Source organism: Silene latifolia, chromosome 6, assembly GCF_048544455.1.
Source record: "Silene latifolia isolate original U9 population chromosome 6, ASM4854445v1, whole genome shotgun sequence".
NCBI lineage: Eukaryota > Viridiplantae > Streptophyta > Magnoliopsida > Caryophyllales > Caryophyllaceae > Silene > Silene latifolia.
Genome location: NC_133531.1, coordinates 56,556,108 through 56,577,333, shown reverse-complemented (window position 1 = coordinate 56,577,333; position 21,226 = coordinate 56,556,108). Strand labels below are relative to the sequence as shown.

The 21,226-nt window shown below is 35.8% G+C and overlaps 1 protein-coding gene across 1 annotated transcript; it reads left to right on the top strand.

Moving 5' to 3' along the window:
- Positions 1-19,906: 19,906 nt before the first annotated feature.
- On the top strand, positions 19,907-20,925 carry LOC141588109 (uncharacterized). The gene is made up of 2 exons (XM_074409564.1): positions 19,907-19,949; positions 20,015-20,925. Exons 1-2 carry the CDS (start codon positions 19,907-19,909, stop codon positions 20,923-20,925), a joined length of 954 nt encoding a protein of 317 aa, XP_074265665.1.
- Positions 20,926-21,226: the final 301 nt, after the last annotated feature.

Below are 21,226 nucleotides of genomic sequence, written 5' to 3'. Positions count from 1 at the left end.
CGTTACACGACGGTAATGTCAAACTCTAGTCAGCCAATCATTACCGATATATGTTGACCAGTTGACAGTAACAAAATTACTTCCCAATTGTATTCTATATGATGAGACTTAAACATGTGATCATCATGATCAACAGTCGTGATCGCATCATTGTCGGAGGACACATATTCCAACAATCTCCCACTTGTCCTCGACAAGTGTGCGTCACCAATTCTCTTGTCCTATTACTATCTCCCACTCAATGAAAGGTGTCTTTCAGGTCGTACTTGCAAGTGATCATATCGAGAGTGGTTTCCTCGATCTGGAGAATAACTGATTGACCGGACTTATCTATCATAGATACTTTCCGAGCGTGGCCACGCATTTCCAGTTCATTACTCCTCGAGTGGCCCTGAGATATTGTTATAACCCTGACTAGGGGTGGACAATTCCTATCGCACTCATTCCCTTCGACTAGCCACAGCCATCATAACCCAAAATATGCCCATTTGACCCCATTTACGAAGGTCGTAGTAACACAAATCAAAGTTAATCAAAATCGTGCCATCTTAGGCGAATAGTCTTTAGTCAAAAGAATCGACTCATTCGAATACTATAGTAGCTCTCGCCACGACCAGGCTATATGAATTTGCCAGAACTCTATAAGCGGTCATTAGGCCCGACAAAAAGTTCCTAACAGTCTGCCTATGTGATCGACTAGTCATCTCACATGACTCTATGGCACTTGAACTTGCCATCAATCGCATCACACTCTAGTCACTTCGAGACGTCACCTCATATAAGTAACTACGGGCAAGTACAATGTTAATCCATGTTCACTTTAACGGGGTTCAATTGTCTCTACAACCCGTTTGGATATAACAATGTACAAGGTGAGTTGATAATAACTCAAACGACAAATGTCGACATCACACTCGGGTAGTCAATATCATATTACAACCTTGTGATGTATATCGTAAGTGTAAACACTTATTGATTGCAATAGGAGTTTAACATCCCATGTGTCCATGTGTTCAAACTTCTTACACTTGCAATCTCCTTTACATTCATGTTCTCTCTCACAGCATGAATCTTACCAAGTACACATCAAGGTTCCCGACCTTGGTTTCGGTTCTTTAACTTGAAAGAACTTTCTTATCGACTATCACATAACGACTGAATTTGTGATGAATGATATAACTTGTACTGATCAAGTACCCCATCCACACACAATGCCCTAGGTATATGTTTTGTAGAATCTTGCAACAATTGACAAGATTATTAGCTTAGCACTTCTCACAAGTCCTAGCTTAACTAGGAAAGATTATTTTTGAATAACTTCTTATTCGACCAAGCATCTTTCCAAAACTTCTTATTTCTTTTTCTAGGCTTGACAGATTTGGGATTCTCATAAATCCTTACATGTGCTCGGACTTTCTATAATATGTGCAACCTCTTATCACATAATGGAGTATTCCGTCAAACACCGAAATCGCTCATCGGATTCTACTTGAGAATTCATGACGTTTCTATTTTGGCTCACCAATCAATCATCATGCTCTTATGCATATGATTCATAATTGGACATGTACATGATTATTCTAATGGCGGAAACATTAGTTACTATTAATCATGAGATCAACCGTTCATAGGTTCAATGAACGACCATGACTGCTAATGGTAATTCCATTTTCATCTACATGAATAACCTTTGTGAATGTTGATACGATGTGTATCTCTTAATACTAATCCAACATCCCTTAATGTAATTGGATTCATCATTGTCCATTTTCATCCAGAATTGAAAACTCAAATGCTTCTCTATGAAAGAAGGTATTAGCTCGTCATTCTTTAATGAGTGATGAGTTGTAAACATTCAAAGGATGATAGCTCCCACTAAATTCCATGTCTTCACATGAGACTTTCCTAACTCCCACTCAATTCTACACATTTCGAAATTGACTTCTCAATCGAAATTTATCAAGAATTGAAATATAAATTGCATTGCCAAGTTATTAGGATAAAACCATATATGTTCCCATCATATCCTTTCAAAATACCTATTTTGAAGTGGTCTCATCTTAACCTTACGGAAAGAGATTTTAAATCTCCAACACACTCATGTCATAATGATGTGTAGCAATGTCATTATTCAAGTATAAACAATATCTAGAATACGTCCTTCGAAATACCCTTTTGGAAGGAGGTTTAACCATTTCATAGTGAGGTTAAGCAATGACATTTGCGTGGTTAAAACTTTGGCCATTGAAGATATCGGTATATCAATTTTTGCAACTCGATCATAACTAGTATGTTACTATGATTCATTAACCACTTTGGCCATTGAAGATATCGGTATATCAATTTTTGCAACTCGATCATAACTAGTATGTTACTATGATTCATTTAGGCTCTTAAGTAAATCTCAAGGTTGAAACTATTGGTCAAATATTTCATAAACTTAGTCAAAAACTTGTTGAGACTTTACATTAGTCATTTTCTTCCAAAACCTTCTTTTGGTCTCCTCGTGTAGTTATCTTGAGAATATACTCTTATGATTACTTCACTTGGTCTCTTTAGTCATATAGAGCTAACATGAGACTATAGATCTCATCTATTCGGCATACTATGCAAATAGTTATACCTTCATTCAAATCATTCTCTCTTGCGTAGATCTTCATTTACACAAGTACACAATTTTTATCTTGCCTTGTGTGTTGTGTCCTCATATTTCTCCCACTCTATCTTTAGAATAAATACACTATAGATTCAAAGATAGCATATGAGACACAAATTAATGATGTTGAAGTATAAGGAGAACTATCTCATAGATAGACTAATAGTTCTTGATTTCATATGTGTACTTGGTGGTCGACATTTCTTTAAGAGAGTTCATAGACTCAAAATCGCTTTATAAATGATCATACACAAGCCTTAAGCATGTGGACATATAATGAAACCCGTCATTATATTTGTCTATTAGATCACTTTAAGTGAATAATCTTATGTTCCTAAGAGCAAGCATTTAAAGATGAAAATTTAGAACATAAAGGATAAGTGATAAAACGGATGACTTGGGTTGCAAACCAAGTCACCATCATCCAAAATACAAACCATTATCCAAAATACTTTTCCATGTCGAACACGGAAACTTAAAGTTCTAAAGATTCAAAACATAAATTAAAGTAAGACAATGAAAAGCAAAACTCCATAAAAGCTATCCATAGCTTCTCCATGGTTTTTCATGCTTGCTTTTCCTTTCCTTTGTCTTTGCTTGGTGGAGGCCCTATTTACAATAAAAAGGGAGATACATTATCACAACTTTGCATCATAATACCATAGTTGAATTAGAAACATAAAAGAAGGATAGTCATTTACCTACTGGAGTGATCTTTCCAGCTTTGATATCACCAAGGTATTTGGAACAATTTCTTTTCCAATGTCCCATGCCATTACAATAATGGCATTTATCAAGAGGACCCTTCTTGACTTTTGAGGTGCTAGCTTCATTAGGCTTAGCTTTGGTGAATGTGGGAGCTTGCTTCTTGCCCTTTCTCCCATTCTTCTTGAACTTCCCCTTACTTTTAGTGCTTATGTTAAGCACATCCTTGGGAGGGTTCACATTTAACCCCATGTCCCTCTCGGCTTGCACAAGTAACTTGTGCAACTCCTCAAGAGACACATCCTTGTCTTGCATGTTGAAATTCACCCGGCATTGCACATATGCCTTGACTTTGGACAAGGAGTGTAGAATCCTATCTACGATGAGTTCTTTGAGGATTTCAACCTTTTGAATTTTCAAGGTCTCGACAAGCTCCATGAGTTTGAGCACATGAGGGCTAACCTTTTGGCCCTCTTTGAAGTCGTCAAAGAATGCCGCGGCCGCCTCATATTGGACGATCCGCGGGATTTGTGAAAACATGGTCACAAGTTTGGAGTAAATCTCATTAGCATTGCCCATTTTAAAGGCTCTCCTTTGGAGGTCCGCCTCCATCGCAAATATCAAGACATTTTTCATTGCGGCAGACTCCTTTTGGTAAGCCTCATATGCTTCCCTAGTGGCCGCGGTGGACCTAGTGGAGGGTTCGGGTGGAGAGGCCTCGGTAAGGTAACGAAGCTTGTCGTCACCTTCGGCGGCTAATTTGAGTTGGGCATCCCATTCGGAGAAATTTGACCCATTCTTTTCAAGTTTACATCGATCCATAAAGGATCGGAGCCAAGACGAACTAGCAAGAGGTGTGGCATTAGGGGTTGGTGTTGCCATTTGTTATGAGAAAAGAGAAGTGGTCTACAAAACAAAATAGAAGGAGTAAAACAAATGTCGTTTTAATAATAATACTCGTAAAAATGTATGATTTAAACAAGTTTTATGCATTTTTCTAGTGACCTCTACCCAACTAGATAAATGATTCCAAGACCCAAATTCATATCAACTTAGGCACGGGGTAGCCGATGCAACCTTTATCAATATAACTCGGTGGATTAACCTTTTAATCGATTCTACTTTTAGAACTCTTGGTCGATAAAATTACTCTAATGTTTATCTATAGCCCCAAACACATCAACAAGGGCACGGGGTAGCCGATGCAACCCTTATCAATAACTTTTGTTGAGTTCAATCCAAATTTCGAATAAATGTGTCCATTATCCAAACCCACATCAACTTAGGCACGGGGTAGCCGATGCAACCCTCATCAACATGAATTCGGTGGATAGACATTTATCACCCACTTCCCCTACGTAACAAGGTTTGTACCCCGGGGTAGCCGAGTGCACTCCCTCGCGAAATAGGTTTTCATGGTTTCTACTATTTGGTAAGGCTATGTCTCAATTGTTTGTTTTAGCGAGAGGTCATGTCAATTTATTATCTATCACGTTTTAAGTGAACTAAAGCGGTGAACTACGATAATTCTAATTGACACGGTCGATAAACTCGATAAAAGATGCATGTTTTAGTTATGGCGATTTAGCGATGCATGCGACATAAAATAAAATGCAAGCATAAAAATAAATAAACAAATCCTAGTATGGCCTTTCCTAGACTAGAAAAACTATTTAACTATTACAAATTCGGAAACCAACTCCATTGGTCCCTTGAACTTCGGTTGTGACACGCATCTCGAGGTAACACCGTCTTTATGTATCGCCATTCTTGAAGAAATCCGTCTTTGGGAACTCCGGAATGAATAAAATTACATAATAAATTACATAATTTCCTATTATACATTTGTAACTAAAATAAAATAAATCTATTAAATTACATAACGGTGATACGAGATCACAATAAAATTACAACCGAATCGATATTCCCATACATTTCGGGAAATACCAATTAAAAATCTAAGGCCATACTAAGTAAAATTACATAATTCAAAATTACATAAATTAAAATTATGACAATCATAAAGAAAAATGCAGCATTATAATATGTTTGAACATGCTCAATTTTATGCTAAATCGCCTTTAATTAGCCAATATCGTATATTACTCGGTTTTTACGGATTTGCGTGATTTCAACATTTTTATAATCACAAAAATACATAAACTCATATTTATGCATAAGTTAATTACCCTAACCTCTTAGGACTCAAAATTTAGTCTTCACTAATAATTTGACCATAATTAACCCATATTTACAAAATTGTTCATAAATGGACCAAAATTACAAAAATAAGCTATTAAACTTCAAATAAATCACAAAATTTCAAATAAATTCAAAATTTGAAATTTAAACTCATGAACATTCTGGAAAATTACCATGACACTCATAATGTTCAAAATCTTAGGTTAAAAATTTCGAAATTTTTCCGGAAAAACAATGTTGCGGTTTATCGATTTTTAATAAAATAATCATAAAAACATGGGATAAATTATATTCATTAACTTTTCAATTTTAGATCTGAAAAAGATAATAAAATGCAACATTAGACGTTTTTCCTAAGTCATAGATTATGTTTTATTAATTTTCCACTAATAATGTCACTATTTATGCTATTTTTCTTCAAAAATCCATAAATCATGCAAAAAGACTTATTTATATCCAATTATTTTACACACATCTTGTAAAATTGCATGTGACAACATATTAATTTTCTATGACCAGATTCGAAATTTAACTCATATTAACCTATTTTTCACCTAAATCCGAATTTAATAATGAAAAAATCATTTTTCGAGCATAACAAGTCCAAAAATTATGAAAATTTACAGGTTATCTCAAAATAATATATGTGACAACATATACAAAAACCAACTGAAAATTCGAAGTATAGCAAATTTTAGACCAAAAATGACATTTTTACTCATAAAATCATATTTAAATGCCATTGTTGTAAAATATGAACAATAAAAATCCGTAAAATTAACCAAAATATCCTAAAACATTTTAGGACCAGAAATATTAACATGCATGGATTAATTTCGTGATATATCATAATAACACAAATTTTTACAAGTTTTATATGTTATTCTTATAACTCGGAAAAACTTTTAACCGATTTGCATGCAAACAACCGTGGCTCTTGATACCGATTGAAGGAAAAGTAGATCTTTATACATATTAACATACTCATATATGTCTTAATTAATTTGTCATAAAATTAAATGCGGATTTTATGCATGCAAACAATATGAAAAATAGAGGAGAAATCATGTCCTTACATTGGTGATTTCGGATTTATTGGGCACAAAAGAAATATCTTTTTCTTTTGTTCTTGAGCTTTCCTAAGATGGAAGAACAAGATCCAAGTATAGGATCTCTCCTTAGGATTAATACCCAAAACTTTCTCTTAATTCAAATTAATATTATAAGTACTAGTATAATATTAATCTAGTAGAAAATTGAACCAAAAATATTTATAGAACACTTAAATATTTCGGTTTATAGAGAGAAGAAGAGGAGGATTTTTATTCTCTCTAGAATTGTATTTTTGGATGATGGGTTAGAATGAATAATGATGCACACACTTGAAGTAATGTGTTCATCTAAAATTTAAGGCAAAACCCTTGCCTTTCCCTTGGTAAAACCGGGTAGGAGGGAAGAGGAGGGAAGAAAACTCACCCAATGCATGCCCTTGTTTGCCTTCACAATGCAAACTAGGGTTGCATGCCTACTCTTGTTAGTAATCATTGTGTTTTCTAATTATAATATAAACACAATATGTAGCTAAATACTCCTCCAATTTTCGGCACTTTACTTAATATGGATTCCATATTATTTTTGTCAATTGTCAATATGTCACATGTCATATGTCACATAAATTTGTTATGTATTTTTAACATTTTAAAAATCAACGTATTATTAAAATACGTCACATACAAAAATCGACTTAGTAATTTCATAATTACTAGTACCAAAATATTTTACCATTTATAAATCACAACAGATTGTATTTATAAAAATTCATTCAATTTCGATTGTTTCTTTAAACAATAATTTCATCCGAGTAATGAAACAATTCGATTACTCAGACCGTATCTCATTTAATCGCATTTTAATATGATACGTAAATTTTACTTCCAAAATTGTCCGTCAATTTTCAAGTAATTTAATTAACTCGTAACGTTATACGATTAATTAAATAATCAATTAAGAGTGTTGCCCTATAGGTATGACCTAGGGGGTCAACTGATCACCACCGTCACACGACAAGAATGTCAAACTCTAGTCGACCCAATCATTACCGATATATGTTGACCATTGACAAGAAACAAAATTACTTCCCAATTGTATTCTATATGATGAGACTTAAACATGTGATCATCATGATCAACAGTCGTGATCGCATCATTGTCGGAGGACACATATTCCAACAGTTTGCATGCAAATCGGTTAAAAGTTTTTCCGAGTTATAAGAATAACATATAAAACTTGTAAAATTTGTGTTATTATGAGATATCACGAAATTAATCCATGCATGTTAATATTTCTGGTCCTAAAATGTTTTAGGATATTTTGGTTAATTTTACGGATTTTATTGTTCATAATTTACTATAATGGCATTTAAATGTGATTTTATGAGTAAAAATGTCATTTTTGGTCTAAAATTAGCTATACTTCGAATTTTCCATTGATTTTTGGATATGTTATCATATATATTATTTTGAGATAACTTGTAAATTTTCATAATTTTTGGACTTGTTATGCTCGAAAAATGAATTTTTCATTATTAAATTCGGATTTAAGTGAAAAATAGGTTAATATGAGTTAAATTTCGAATCTGGTCATAGAAAATTAATATGTAGTCACATGCAATTTTACAAGATGTGTGTAAAATAATTGGCTATAAAGAAGTCTTTTTGCATGATTTATGGATTTTTGAAGAAAAATAGCATAAATAGTGACATTATTAGTGGAAAATTAATAAAACATAATCTATGACTTAGGAAAAACGTCTAATGTTGCATTTTATTATCTTTTTCAGATCTAAAATTGAAAAGATAATGAAAATAATTTTTCCATGTTTTTATGATTATTTTATTAAAAATCGATAAACCGCAACATTGTTTTTCCGGAAAATTTTCGAAATTTTTAACCTTTGATTTTGAACATTATGAGTGTCATGGTAATTTTCCAGAATGTTCATGAGTTTAAATTTCAAATTTTGAATTTATTTGAAATTTTGTGATTTATTTGAAGTTTAATAGCTTATTTTTGTAATTTTTGGTCCATTTATGAACAATTTTGTAAATATGGGTTAATTATGGTCAAATTATTAGTGAAGACTAAATTTTGAGTCCTAAGAGGTTAGGGTAATTAACTTATGCATAAATATGAGTTTATGTATTTTTGTGATTATAAAATGTTGAAATCACGCAAATCCGTAAAAACCGAGTAATATACGATATTGGCTAATTAAAGGCGATTTAGCATAAAATTGAGCATGTTCATACATATTAAAATGCTGCATTTTCTTTATGATTGTCATAATTTTAATTTATGTAATTTTTGAATTATGTAATTTTACTTAGTATGGCCTTAGATTTTAATTGGTATTTCCCGAAATGTATGGGAATATCGATTCGGTTGTAATTTTATTGTGATCTCGTATCACCGTTTTGTAATTTAATAGATTTAGTTTAATTTAGTTACAAATGTATAATAGGAAATTATGTAATTTATTATGTAATTTTATTCATTCCGGAGTTCCCAAAGACGGATTTCTTCAAGAATGGCGATACATAAAGACGGTGTTACCTCGAGATGCGTGCCACAACCGAAGTTCAAGGGACCAATGGAGTTGGTTTCCGAATATGTAATAGTTAAATAGTTTTTCTATTTTAGGACAGGCCATACTAGGATTTATTTATCTTTATGCTTGCATTTTATTTTATGTCACATGCATCGCTAAATCGCCATAACTAAAACATGCATCCTTATTTTATCGAGTTTATCGACCGTGTCAATTCGAATTATCGTAGTTCACCGCTTTAGTTCACTTAAAACGTGATAGATAATAAATTGACATGACCTCTCGCTAAAACAAACAATTGAGACATAGCCTTACCAAATAGTAGAAACCATGAAAACCTATTTCGCGAGGGAGTGCACTCGGCTACCCCGGGGTACAAACCTTGTTACGTAGGGGAAGTGGGTGATAAATGTCTATCCACCGAATTCATGTTGATGTGGGTTTGGATAATGGACACATTTATTCGAAATTTGGATTGTACTCAACAAAAGTTATTGATAAGGGTTGCATCGGCTACCCCGTGCCCTTGTTGATGTGTTTTGGGCTATAGATAAACATTAGAGTAATTTTATCGACCAAGAGTTCTAAAAGTAGAATCGATTAAAAGGTTAATCCACCGAGTTATATTGATAAAGGTTGCATCGGCTACCCCGTGCCTAAGTTGATATGAATTTGGGTCTTGGAATCATTTATTATAGTTGGGTAGAGGTCACTATATAAATGTTCATATCTTGTTAATTTGCAAGTATGATTTAAAAAGACAAATGTTAATATTTCCTTTTCCTCCATATTTGTATTTTTTTGCAATGAATCCATCAAATGCTACCGCATCGATAACTATTGAGTCATATCACAATGTTCTTGACGACGTATGCTCCAACAATAATTTCGATACAACTAGAGAACTTCATTTCGGGATAGGTTCGGATGGAAACCTTAACTTCATCACCTCTTCTAAACCACCCACTTCTACTAGACCTCGTGTGAGTCCGTCTCAGGAAGACTACCTCATGCGATCTATAGGGTCTTTGTCTCTGGAAGATAAAGATGCCAAAGCTAGTGGGAGCTCTAGCAATCAAGTTCTTGCTTCAAAGGGCAAGAGGTTCAAGAAGAAAGGAAAGAAAATCAAAAACTTCAAGCAAGTTAATGATGAGTGCCATTATTGCTATGGCATGGGACATTGGCTTAGGAATTGTCCCGTGTATTTGCGAAATATAAGGGAAGGACTCATTACTCCAAAAGGTACAATTCCTAAAGAAATTTATGTTATTGATATAAATTATACTTCCACCACGACATGGGTACTAGATACCGGTTGTGGTTCTCACCTTTGTAATCATTTACAGGGTTTAAGAGATGTGGAGAGGCTTAGCAAGGGAGATGTGGATCTACGCCTTGGAAATGGAGCTCGGGTAGCGGCCGAATCCAAAGGAACTTATGTTTTAGCTTTGCCTAATGGATTTGAGTTGTATTTGCATAATTGTTTTTATGTGCCTACGCTCTCTAAAAACATTATTTCAATCGCCATGCTAGACATGGACGGTTTTTGTTTTGTCATTAAGAACAATCGTTGTACTATTTCTAGGAATGATTTGGTTATTGGCCAAGCTTCTTCCATTAATGGCATTTACATTTTAGAGACCTCAAATCCGACGAATGATATTTATAACATTCAATCAAAGAAACTCAAATCAAGTGACCCAAGTGAAGCGTTCATTTGGCATTGTCGATTAGGTCACATAAACGAGAATCGCATCAAAAGATTAATTTCAACTAATGTGATTACACCATTTGATTATCAATCATTTGGTACATGCGAATATTGCCTACTTGGCAAAATGACTCGTAATCCTTTTAGTGGTAAAGGGACACGAGCTAGTGAGCTATTGGGACTCATACACACCGATGTATGCGGACCAATGAGTATCAGCGCTCGTGGTAATTGTGACTACTTTATAACCTTCACCGATGACTTGAGTAGATATGGGTATATCTATTTAATGAAACACAAGAGTGAAGCGTTTGAGAAATTCAAGGAATTTCAAAACGAAGTAGAGAACCAATTGAACAAAAGGATTAAGGCACTACGATCCGATCGTGGTGGTGAATACCTTAGCCTTGAATTTGATTCACACTTGAAAGGTTGTGGTATTATATCACAACTTACTCCACCCGGAACACCACAACTCAATGGTGTTGCCGAAAGGAGAAATCGAACCCTACTTGATATGGTTCGATCCATGATGAGTCAAACCGAGTTACCGAACTCGTTTTGGGGATTTGCAATCCAAACTGCAATTCTATCTTTAAATAATAGTCCCACTAAAGCCACCGAAAAGACTCCATTTGAAACATGGAAAGGAAAAGTTCCAAATCTATCCTACATGAAAATTTGGGGATGTGATGCTTACGTCAAATCTAAACCCGACAATAAGCTTGCCCCAAGATCTGAAAAGTGCATCTTTGTAGGCTATCCTTTGACCTCTCGAGGTTACTATTTCTATAAACCTCAAGATAACAAAGTGTTTGTGTCTTGCGAGGCTGTCTTCTTAGAACGAGAATTTATTTCTAAGAGACAGAGTGGGAGAAATTTTGAACTTGATGAAGTTCAAGAGCCACAAACTGAGGTAGAGACGCAAGAAGATGTTCCTTCGTCGTCTAACGCGGTTGTACCTCCTCCACTAAAAAGGACGGGTCGAGTAATTCGCCATCCCGATCGATATGTGGGACTTATCGAGGAAGATGGAACACTCGATGTGTTGCTTATAGAAAGTGACGAGCCCGCCACCTACAAGACCGCAATCTCTAGTCCAAATTCCTCCTTATGGCTTGAAGCCATGAACTCCGAAATGGATTCTATGCATGAAAACCAAGTTTGGGACTTGGTAGATTTGCCTAAAGGGGCAAGACCCCTTCAATGCAAATGGATATTCAAAATCAAGAATGGCATAGAAGGATTTACCCAAGTCCAAGGTCTCCATTATGATGAGACCTTCGCCCCCGTAGCCATGCTAAGATCCATACGGATTATGTTAGCGATCGCCGCATTTCATGATTATGAAATATGGCAAATGGATGTCAAAACCGCTTTTCTAAATGGGCATTTAGAAGAGGAGGTGTACATGATACAACCCGAAGGTTTTGTTGATTCTAAAAATCCTAACAAAGTATGCAAACTTAAGAGATCCATTTATGGTCTTAAGCAAGCATCTAGAAGTTGGAATCATCGATTCAATCATGTTATAAAGGAAAATGGTTTCACTCGAAGTGTTGAGGAACCATGTTTATACATGAAATTCAGTGGGAGCAATGTTGTGTTTCTAATCTTGTATGTCGATGACATACTACTCATTGGAAATGATATTCCAATGTTGTCTTCTGTTAAGAAGTGGTTAGGTAACCACTTCCAAATGAAGGATTTAGGAGAGGCACAACGCATATTAGGTATCCGGATCTATAGAGATAGATCCAAGAGGATATTGGCACTAAGTCAAGAGTCTTATGTTGATAAGATTCTTCGACGGTTCAGCATGGACAAATCCAAAAGGGGTTTGGTACCTATGGTAACCGGGACAATATTGAGCAAAACTCAATGTCCCTCCGAACCCCATGATGTTGAACGCATGAAGTTGATCCCTTATGCTTCCGCTGTTGGATCAATCATGTATGCCATGATATGCACACGTCCTGATGTCTCGTATGCCTTGAGCATGACGAGTAGATATCAAGGAAATCAGGTGAGAGTCACTGGATTGTTGTCAAGAACATCCTTAAGTACTTAAGAAGAACTAAGGACTCTATCCTTGTGTTTGGAGGAGACACCGAGTTGCGTGTTAATGGATACACGGACTCAAGTTTTCAAACAGATAGAGATGACTTGAAATCACAAGTCGGTTTCGTGTTTATGCTCAATGGTGGTGCCGTAGGTGGAGAAGCTTCAAGGAAGTCAGAATCATGGATTCTACAACGGAGGTGAGTACATTGCGGCATAAGAAAGAAGCGCCAAGGAAGTTTGTTTGGATCGGCAATTCACGGAAGGTCTAAAAGTAGTACCTACCGCCAATGATCCCATCACTCTCTATTGTGATAATAGTGGGACGATCTTCCAAGCTAAGGAGCCGAAGTCTAGTAATAGATCTAGACATGTACTTAGAAAATATCATGTAATAAGAGATTTCATTGAAAGAAAGGAAATTACGATTTGTAAGGTTGGGACGGATGACAACATAGCCGATCCGCTCACCAAGCCTTTATCGCAGGCTAAGCATGATGGACATGTTACGTCCATGGGACTTAAACGTGTACCAAGTTTTTGTTAGATTTTGAAATGAAATAAAAGTGTCGGTTTTTGTTCATGTTCATAATCACATTTGTCTTTTATCTTTAATTTATACATTGTTACATCCAAACGGGTTGTAGAGACAATTGAACCCCGTTAAAGTGAACACGGATTAACATAGTATTTGCCCATAGTCACTTGTATGAGGTGACGTCTCGAAGTGACTAGAGTGTGATGCGATTGATGGCAAGTTCAAGTGCCATAGAGTCATGTGAGATGACTAGTCGATCACATAGGGTGATCAGGAACATTTTGTCGGGCCTAATGACCGCTTATAGAGTTACGCAAATTTATATAGCCTGGTCGTGGCGAGAGCTACTATAGTATTCAAATGAGTCGATTCTTTTGACTAAAGACTAATCACCTAAGATGGCACGATTTCGATTAACTTTGATTTGTGTTACTACGACCTTCGTAAATGGGGTCAAATGGGCATATTTTGGGTTATGATGGCTGTGGCTAGTTGAAGGGAATGAGTGCGATAGGAATTGTCCACCCCTAGTCAGGGTTATAACAATATCTCAGGGCCACTCGAGGAGTAATGAACTGGAAATGCGTGGCCACGCTCGGAAAGTATCTATGATAGATAAGTCCGGTCAATCAGTTATTCTCCAGATCGAGGAAACCACTCTCGATATGATCACTTGCAAGTACGACCTGAAAGACACCTTGCATTGAGTGGGAGATAGTAATAGGACAAGAGAATTGGTGACTCACACTTGTCGAGGACAAGTGGGAGATTGTTGGGAAATGTGTCCTCAACAATAGTGCGATCATATGATTTAAATATCATTATTAAATCTCATTTTAAAGAATACAATTGGGAAGTATTTATCTTTGTCAACTGGTCAACATATATCGGTAATGATTGGCTGGCTAGAGTTTGACATTACTGTCGTGTGACGGTGGTGATCAGTTGACCCCCTAGGTCATACCTATAGGGCAACACTCTTAATTGATCATTTAGTTAATCGTATAATGTTACGAGTTAATTAAATTAATTGAAAAATTGACGGACGATTTTGGAAGTAAAATTTACGTATCAAATTGAAATGTGATTAAATGAGATACGGTCTGAGTAATCGAATTGTATCATTACTCGGATGAAATTACTGTTTAAAGAAACAATTGAATTAGAATGAATTATTATAAATACGATTTATAAACTGGTGAAATATTTTGGTACAAGTAATTTTGAATTACTAAGTTGATTGTTGTATATGACGTATTTTTATTAATGCGTTGATTTTTAATATGTTAAAAATACATAACAATTTATGTTACATATGACATGTGACATATTGACATTTGACAAAAATAATATGGAATCCATATTACAATAAGTGCCGAAAATTGGAGGAGGTTTAGGCTAATTGTGGTTGATTAAATGAGTGGAAAACACAATCATTCTATAGTGAGCCTAGCCATGCAACCCTAGTTTGCATTGTGAAGGCAAACAAGGGCATGCATTGGGTCTTTCTCTTCCCCCTTTCTACCCTCCTACCCGGTTTCACCCTAGGAAAGACAAAAGGATTTTTGTCTTATATTTTGATAAAAACACTACATGCATTAGTGTGTATCATTCCATTATTATTCATTCTTACTTCTAAATACTTTCGAAAGAGAAAAAACTCTAAAAATCCCTCTCCTCTAACCGGGTTTAGAGAGTAAAAACCAAACAACTTTTGGTTCAATTTTTCACTAGATTAATATTATACTAGCTCAAATAATATTAATTAGATTAAGAGTTAGCTTTGGGTATTATTCCTAAGGAGAGATCCTACACTTGGATCTTGTTCTTCCATTAAAGGAAAGCTCAAGAACAAAAGAAAAGGAGATTTCTTTTGCGCCCATTTGAACCGAAATTTCAATGTAAGGATATTATTTCTTCCTTATTTGGTATATTGTTTGCATGCATAAGACCTTTATTAATTTTATGACAAATTAGTTTTAACATATATGAGTATGTTAGTATGTATATAGATCTACTTTTCTTTTATTGGGTGTATTGTGTGGTTTTGGTGGTAATTGTATGTATATGTGTTATAGGAGGAGGATTCGTAGAGGAACGTTATTGATTAGCTGCTATGACGGTCTTAGGGTTGCTATTCTAGGTAGGGTTTTCCTACTCAGTATTGATTACATGGTATTGTTGGTAGTTGATTGACTGTTGTTGTTGTATATCGTATTGGTATTGGATTCTGAATTGGTGATTGTTGGTAGTATAATGTCATTATCGTATAATTGTTTGTGGTTTGCGAGGTGCGTCCTCGGCTAAGTGGAGTCACTTGCGGGAGTGGCTTCACGCCCTTGATTCGCCTTCTGTGGAACCCGCCACAGAAAGGATGTGCACAATAAGGAACATGGGTTTATCACTCGGATGAGATGAGCGGGGCTTAGGTGGCAACGGCTGCGGTCCCCCACTGCCGGTGTGAAATACTTGTTGCGATGAGTATTCTGGCAGGGCTACACACTCTAATGTATAATCAGGTGTGTGGTGATGTGATAGAGTTCGGGTTGATTGAATTGGTTGTGGTATTGTTTTATTGCAGCTGTTTGTTTTGTGTAATCCGTACTGACCCCGTTTAAATGTTTTAAAAACTGTGGTGATCCATTCGGGGGTGGTGAGCAGTTGTCTAGCAGGTATACTATGCATGCGGGCGGGATTAGCTGGGCATGGAGTTGCAACGAGTCTGATAGTAGTCTTCCGCTGTGTTGTCTTTATACTTTTATTACTTCAGTTGTAGTTTGGTTGTAGAACAGTTGTACTTTACTTTACAGTTGGTTTTGTTATGTAATCACTTAAACTTATTTATTAAAGTACGTTCTTTTATGGTCTATTTGATATACATTGCCTCGGGTAACCGAGATGGTAGCATTCTCATGCTTTAAGTGGTCCTGGTAAGGCACTTGGAGTATGAGGGTGTTACAAAGTGGTATCAGAGCGACGATTTTGGAACCTGTAACTAATGAACCCAATGAATCTAGAGAGTCAAAATAAAATGAACACTGGTAGGAGTTGTTAGGAGCTAATGCAAAGACTCGGGAGACGTCCTAAAGTTGCGAACTCGCCCTACAACTTTAAACCAGTCACTATGGGGTGTCATGGGATCGCTATGTGTTTACTAATGTTCTATTGCACATGTTGGATGATGTGTTGTATAGAAATGTTGGAAAATGATTGTGGTGGAATGGGGAATGTGGTAAATGATAAAGTGTTGTGAATAAGCATGTTGCATGATAGTTGGTTTACAATGTTGTTTAGAATTGTTGGAAAAGTATATGAGAATGATGAATGATGTGGTGGAAAAAGAAAGTAGTTCATATATGATAATATGTGATGAATAATGATGTTGTAGGATAGATGATTTACAATGTGGCTATATTAGTAACATGTGATTAGGGGATGTGATATGATTATACATAATTTTGTTTGCGTAAAGTTATATAAGAAGTTCATATACTTGTCTACTGTTGTATCATATGCACTTGTTAGTTGAAGAATGTGGTTGAAATGGATGAATTGATTAGAAAAGATGAAGTGGCAATTGCATGAGAATATGAATTTCGTGATTATGAATACGTTTAGGTCACGAAGTGGATTGGTAATATTGTTGTATTAGTAACATGGAAATAGGATTTATAATGTATGAGTATGTTTTGTGTTACAAAAAGTTATAAAGTTAAAGCATGCGGGTAGTACATGATTGATAAGTTGAATGTTATATGAGCATGATAGATGTTATTGTTTGGTTTTTGGTAGGTAGTAAGATGTGGTTAGGGATAGTGGTTTTACAAGTATCGAGTCGCTTTTGTTCACCTTTTTTATGTTTAAGTTGTTTGAAAGAAAAAATAAAATAGTTATGTTGTTCGATTATAGAGAGGTTGTCTTTAAACTATTATAACTTGAGATGTATATATGATTTTGATGTGATTCTAATTGGAGGTGATATCTTGTTCTTTTACGATTCTAACGATAGGTCACACGCCCAAAATGACCAAGAAACGAGTGAGATATGACCAGTTTACGAAAATTGGACAATGCTGAGAAATGTGTAGGGTACTAGATCGAGTGGCCCTCACTCGATCGAGTGCACCCCTTGTTACTCAATCGAGTAACCCTTACTCGATCGAGTGCACCCCTGGTAATTTCTTATACGTGCTTCTGACCTTCGCCTACTCGATCGAGTAGGCTGTACTCGATCTAGTGACCCCTGTTTTGGGTCATATGCTTATCTTTTGACTTCATTGCATATTATGTTTAATTCAAAGGTGTTATTTTGCTTATTTATGCATTGTTTTACATATATGTTGGTCTTAATGCGTAATTTACCCAATCTTATAATGTAATGAGTGGCACCTTATGGTGGGTATGAGTTTGGTGGGGAGGACATGAGTTATATGTGGTTGTGATGGATAGTGGAAAAAAAAGGAACATTGATGAGCTGATTGAGGCATGGTTCAAGTTTTGTGAGATGTGGTGAGTGGTATAATTGCGAATTTGAGTAATGTAAAGGTAAGTGTATATGAGCAAGGAGTGATGTAGGTGTAAGGAACGTGAGAACGAAAAGGTTGAAAGGAAGGATGTGGATAGTAGCAACTTGAGATGTGTAAGTAATTATGGAGGGAGATGGTTAGATTGTGTTGGTTAAGAATATATGTAATGAAAGGTCGTTGTAGAGGGATGGAAAAGAGTGGTATATAGTGAACTTAGATGGACACATGTCACGACGTGGATTTGTAGGTAGTGAGTGAGTTTGGGAGATTTGGTTTATTAAGAGGTAAAACTAGTGTGTGGTTTTCTTGGGCAATTAACGGTATGAAACGAGTTTTGGTTTGTGAGTGATAGCGTGATGAGAGAAGATCCATGGTAAGAAAGATTGAGATGGTACTGATATAAAATAATAGAATTTGAGTTTTGGAGCAACGAAAAGGTAACTGGATTACTAGAGAGTTAGGTACAAGGAGTAAGGAGATGAACTATTAATTGGTATTGTTGAGTGTAAAGAGAAAAGAAGGATAAAAGTAAGCTGAGAAAAATGTTGACCGGAGTTATGTGATATAGAAATAAAGAATCGTCGAGATGTATGATACTATCATGAGAATGTGAGTTAATGGTTATATAGGAGTCTCAGGATAACATGGTTAGTCATGAGTTTTGAGGAATTAAGGGAGTAAGAAGTTGGTAGAGTATCTGGACAATATGAGATTTTGGTGGAGAGTTAGATGACGATACAATTAAGGATAATATTGGGAAGAATGTTGAGGTAAATTTTGTTGACGGATTTGATGTTCGTTATTTGGAATGCTAACCAAAGATAGGAAATAAACTGTTATATTTAGAAGTGAGTGTAAGATATTTGTTATACGAGCAGTGGTGGTATTGTGGTGTTGTCACTAGTGGTTAAGGGTGGTGATAGATAAGAAAGATAACAATTCTAAAGAGGTTGATTTTGTAGAGGCCGGATTGATATGTACGGTTGTGAAGAAGTATAAGACGTGGTCTTAGGAGGCGGTTGCTAGTAGTTGAGTATTAGTTGTATGGTTATATTTGGCATGGGGTGATGGTTATGCGAATGGGAGCATATGTTATGAGGGGCATACGAGTTAAGCTCGGGCGAGATGTAAACTTTATCAAGTGGTAACTTACGTGATCAGGATTGACTAGTTGGATGTGATTACGGGTCTATGATGTGTATAAACATTTGTGCGAGGCTCTGACCTAACGATAAGTGGTGTGGTGTGATAGTTATAAAGTTGTTATTGGAATGTTATGTAATATATGTTGGGTACAGTAACCTAATGGAATGATATTCAAAAGTGATAGTTTGGGTGATCTGACATGGCTAGTTATACTTGTATGTGTATTCATGATACATGTTTATTCCGTGAAATGGTATGGATGACATTCATGTTGGAGCTTGTGTCCTCCACAAATTAGTGTGATAACATTTGTAAATCTCTTACAGGTTCACAAGGGTATACTTCGTATATTTAATCAGTTGATTAACGTTTACCTAATAACGGTTGGCTTGCTAGAAAGTTTGACGTTATTATCATACAGATGGCGGTGATCAACTGGTCCCTAAAGGTCACACCTATAGGATGTGTTTGAGAAATGTGGTCATAGAAATATAATCACATTGATGCCCAATATGACTAAAAAGTTAGTCAATGTGTTGATGAGATAATTATTTAATGAAAATTAAATAATATTAGTTGAGACGAATTAACAGTCAATTCGTGAATTAAATATAATAAGTTATATTTAATTAAATGTATATAATGTTAGCTTGGACAAATTAATCTGTTAATTCGTAATTAAATATAATCAATTATATTTAATATCAACAAGATGAATGTGAGTGCTTAGTTGAGAAAATATGTGCTAGAATTCATGGCTATGGAGCTAAAAAATTCTCATATGCTGGAAGACTTGTGTTAGTGAAAGCAGTGCTGACTTCCCTTCATTCTTATTGGGCATCTCTTTTTGTTCTCCCAAAAGGTATCATTGCAAAAGTGGATGCAGTCTGTAGAAACTTCCTCTGGGATAACAGTGCTGACTTCCATAAAGTCCCACTGGTGGCTTGGGACACTGTGTGCAGGCCCAAAGGGGAGGGTGGCTTAGGCATTCACAACATGGAAATGATGAATAGAGCTTTAATTGGCAAGCTAGTCAACTGGATTGCTGAAGACAAAGACTCTATATGGGTCAACTGGGTGAAACAAAATTATCTGAAAGGAAGGAACTGGTGGTCGTACAAACCTGGAGCTAACACTAGCTGGGTATGGAGGCGAATATGCAAGGTTAAACAAGACTTGGTTACAGCATATACCAATGGGGCATGGCATTCACAGGGGGTAGGGTTCTCTACAGCTAGTTGCTATCACTGGCTTATGGGGTCCCGTCCAAAGGTGAGCTGGGATAAGGTGATTTGGAATGAATGGGTTATCCCAAAACATCAGTTCATGGGATGGATCTTTGCACATGGAGCTTTCAAAACTAAAACAAAGCTTATCAGTTACGGGATGGATATAGATGCCAGCTGCTGGCTTTGTGGTCAGGTACCTGAAGACCTGGATCACCTGTTTTTTGGGTGTGTTTATAGTGGCAGGATTCTTCAGCACCTGCAACAGACAACAGGCCTTGTCCTACCTGTAGGCAACTGCCTGAACTGGTGCTTACAGAACTCGGGCACTAAGATGCAAAGGGGAGTGAAGGCAGGTCTGATACTAGGAGCTATCTATCAGGTTTGGTATCAGCGCAACAAATGCAGGAATGAAGGTGTTCTTCTTCTACCAAAGCAGGCAGCTTTAAACATCGTGGCTGACATGAAATTGAGAGTCCATGGCAAAGATTGGAGAAAGCTCACTAGACTAGAAATAGAATGGCTTAAAGAAGTAGGATTTATGTAATGTTTTATTTGATAAGTTTCTCGATTTTGTATGTTTTTGACACCTTTTAATATATATACAACTCACATTTCACCAAAAAAAAAAAAAAACAAGATGAATGTGTCATAGTGGTAATAGTGAGGGTACACAAACCAAGAGGTCTTGGGTTCGATCCTCACTAGATGACAATTCAACACATATTATATATTTTTGGAAAGACCAAAAATAAGGAGAATATACTCCTTATTTCGGTCAGTTTGGCCGAAAATTAGGAAGGATTTTTCTTTTCCTAATTGACTCCAAATTTCGGTCTGTATAAAAA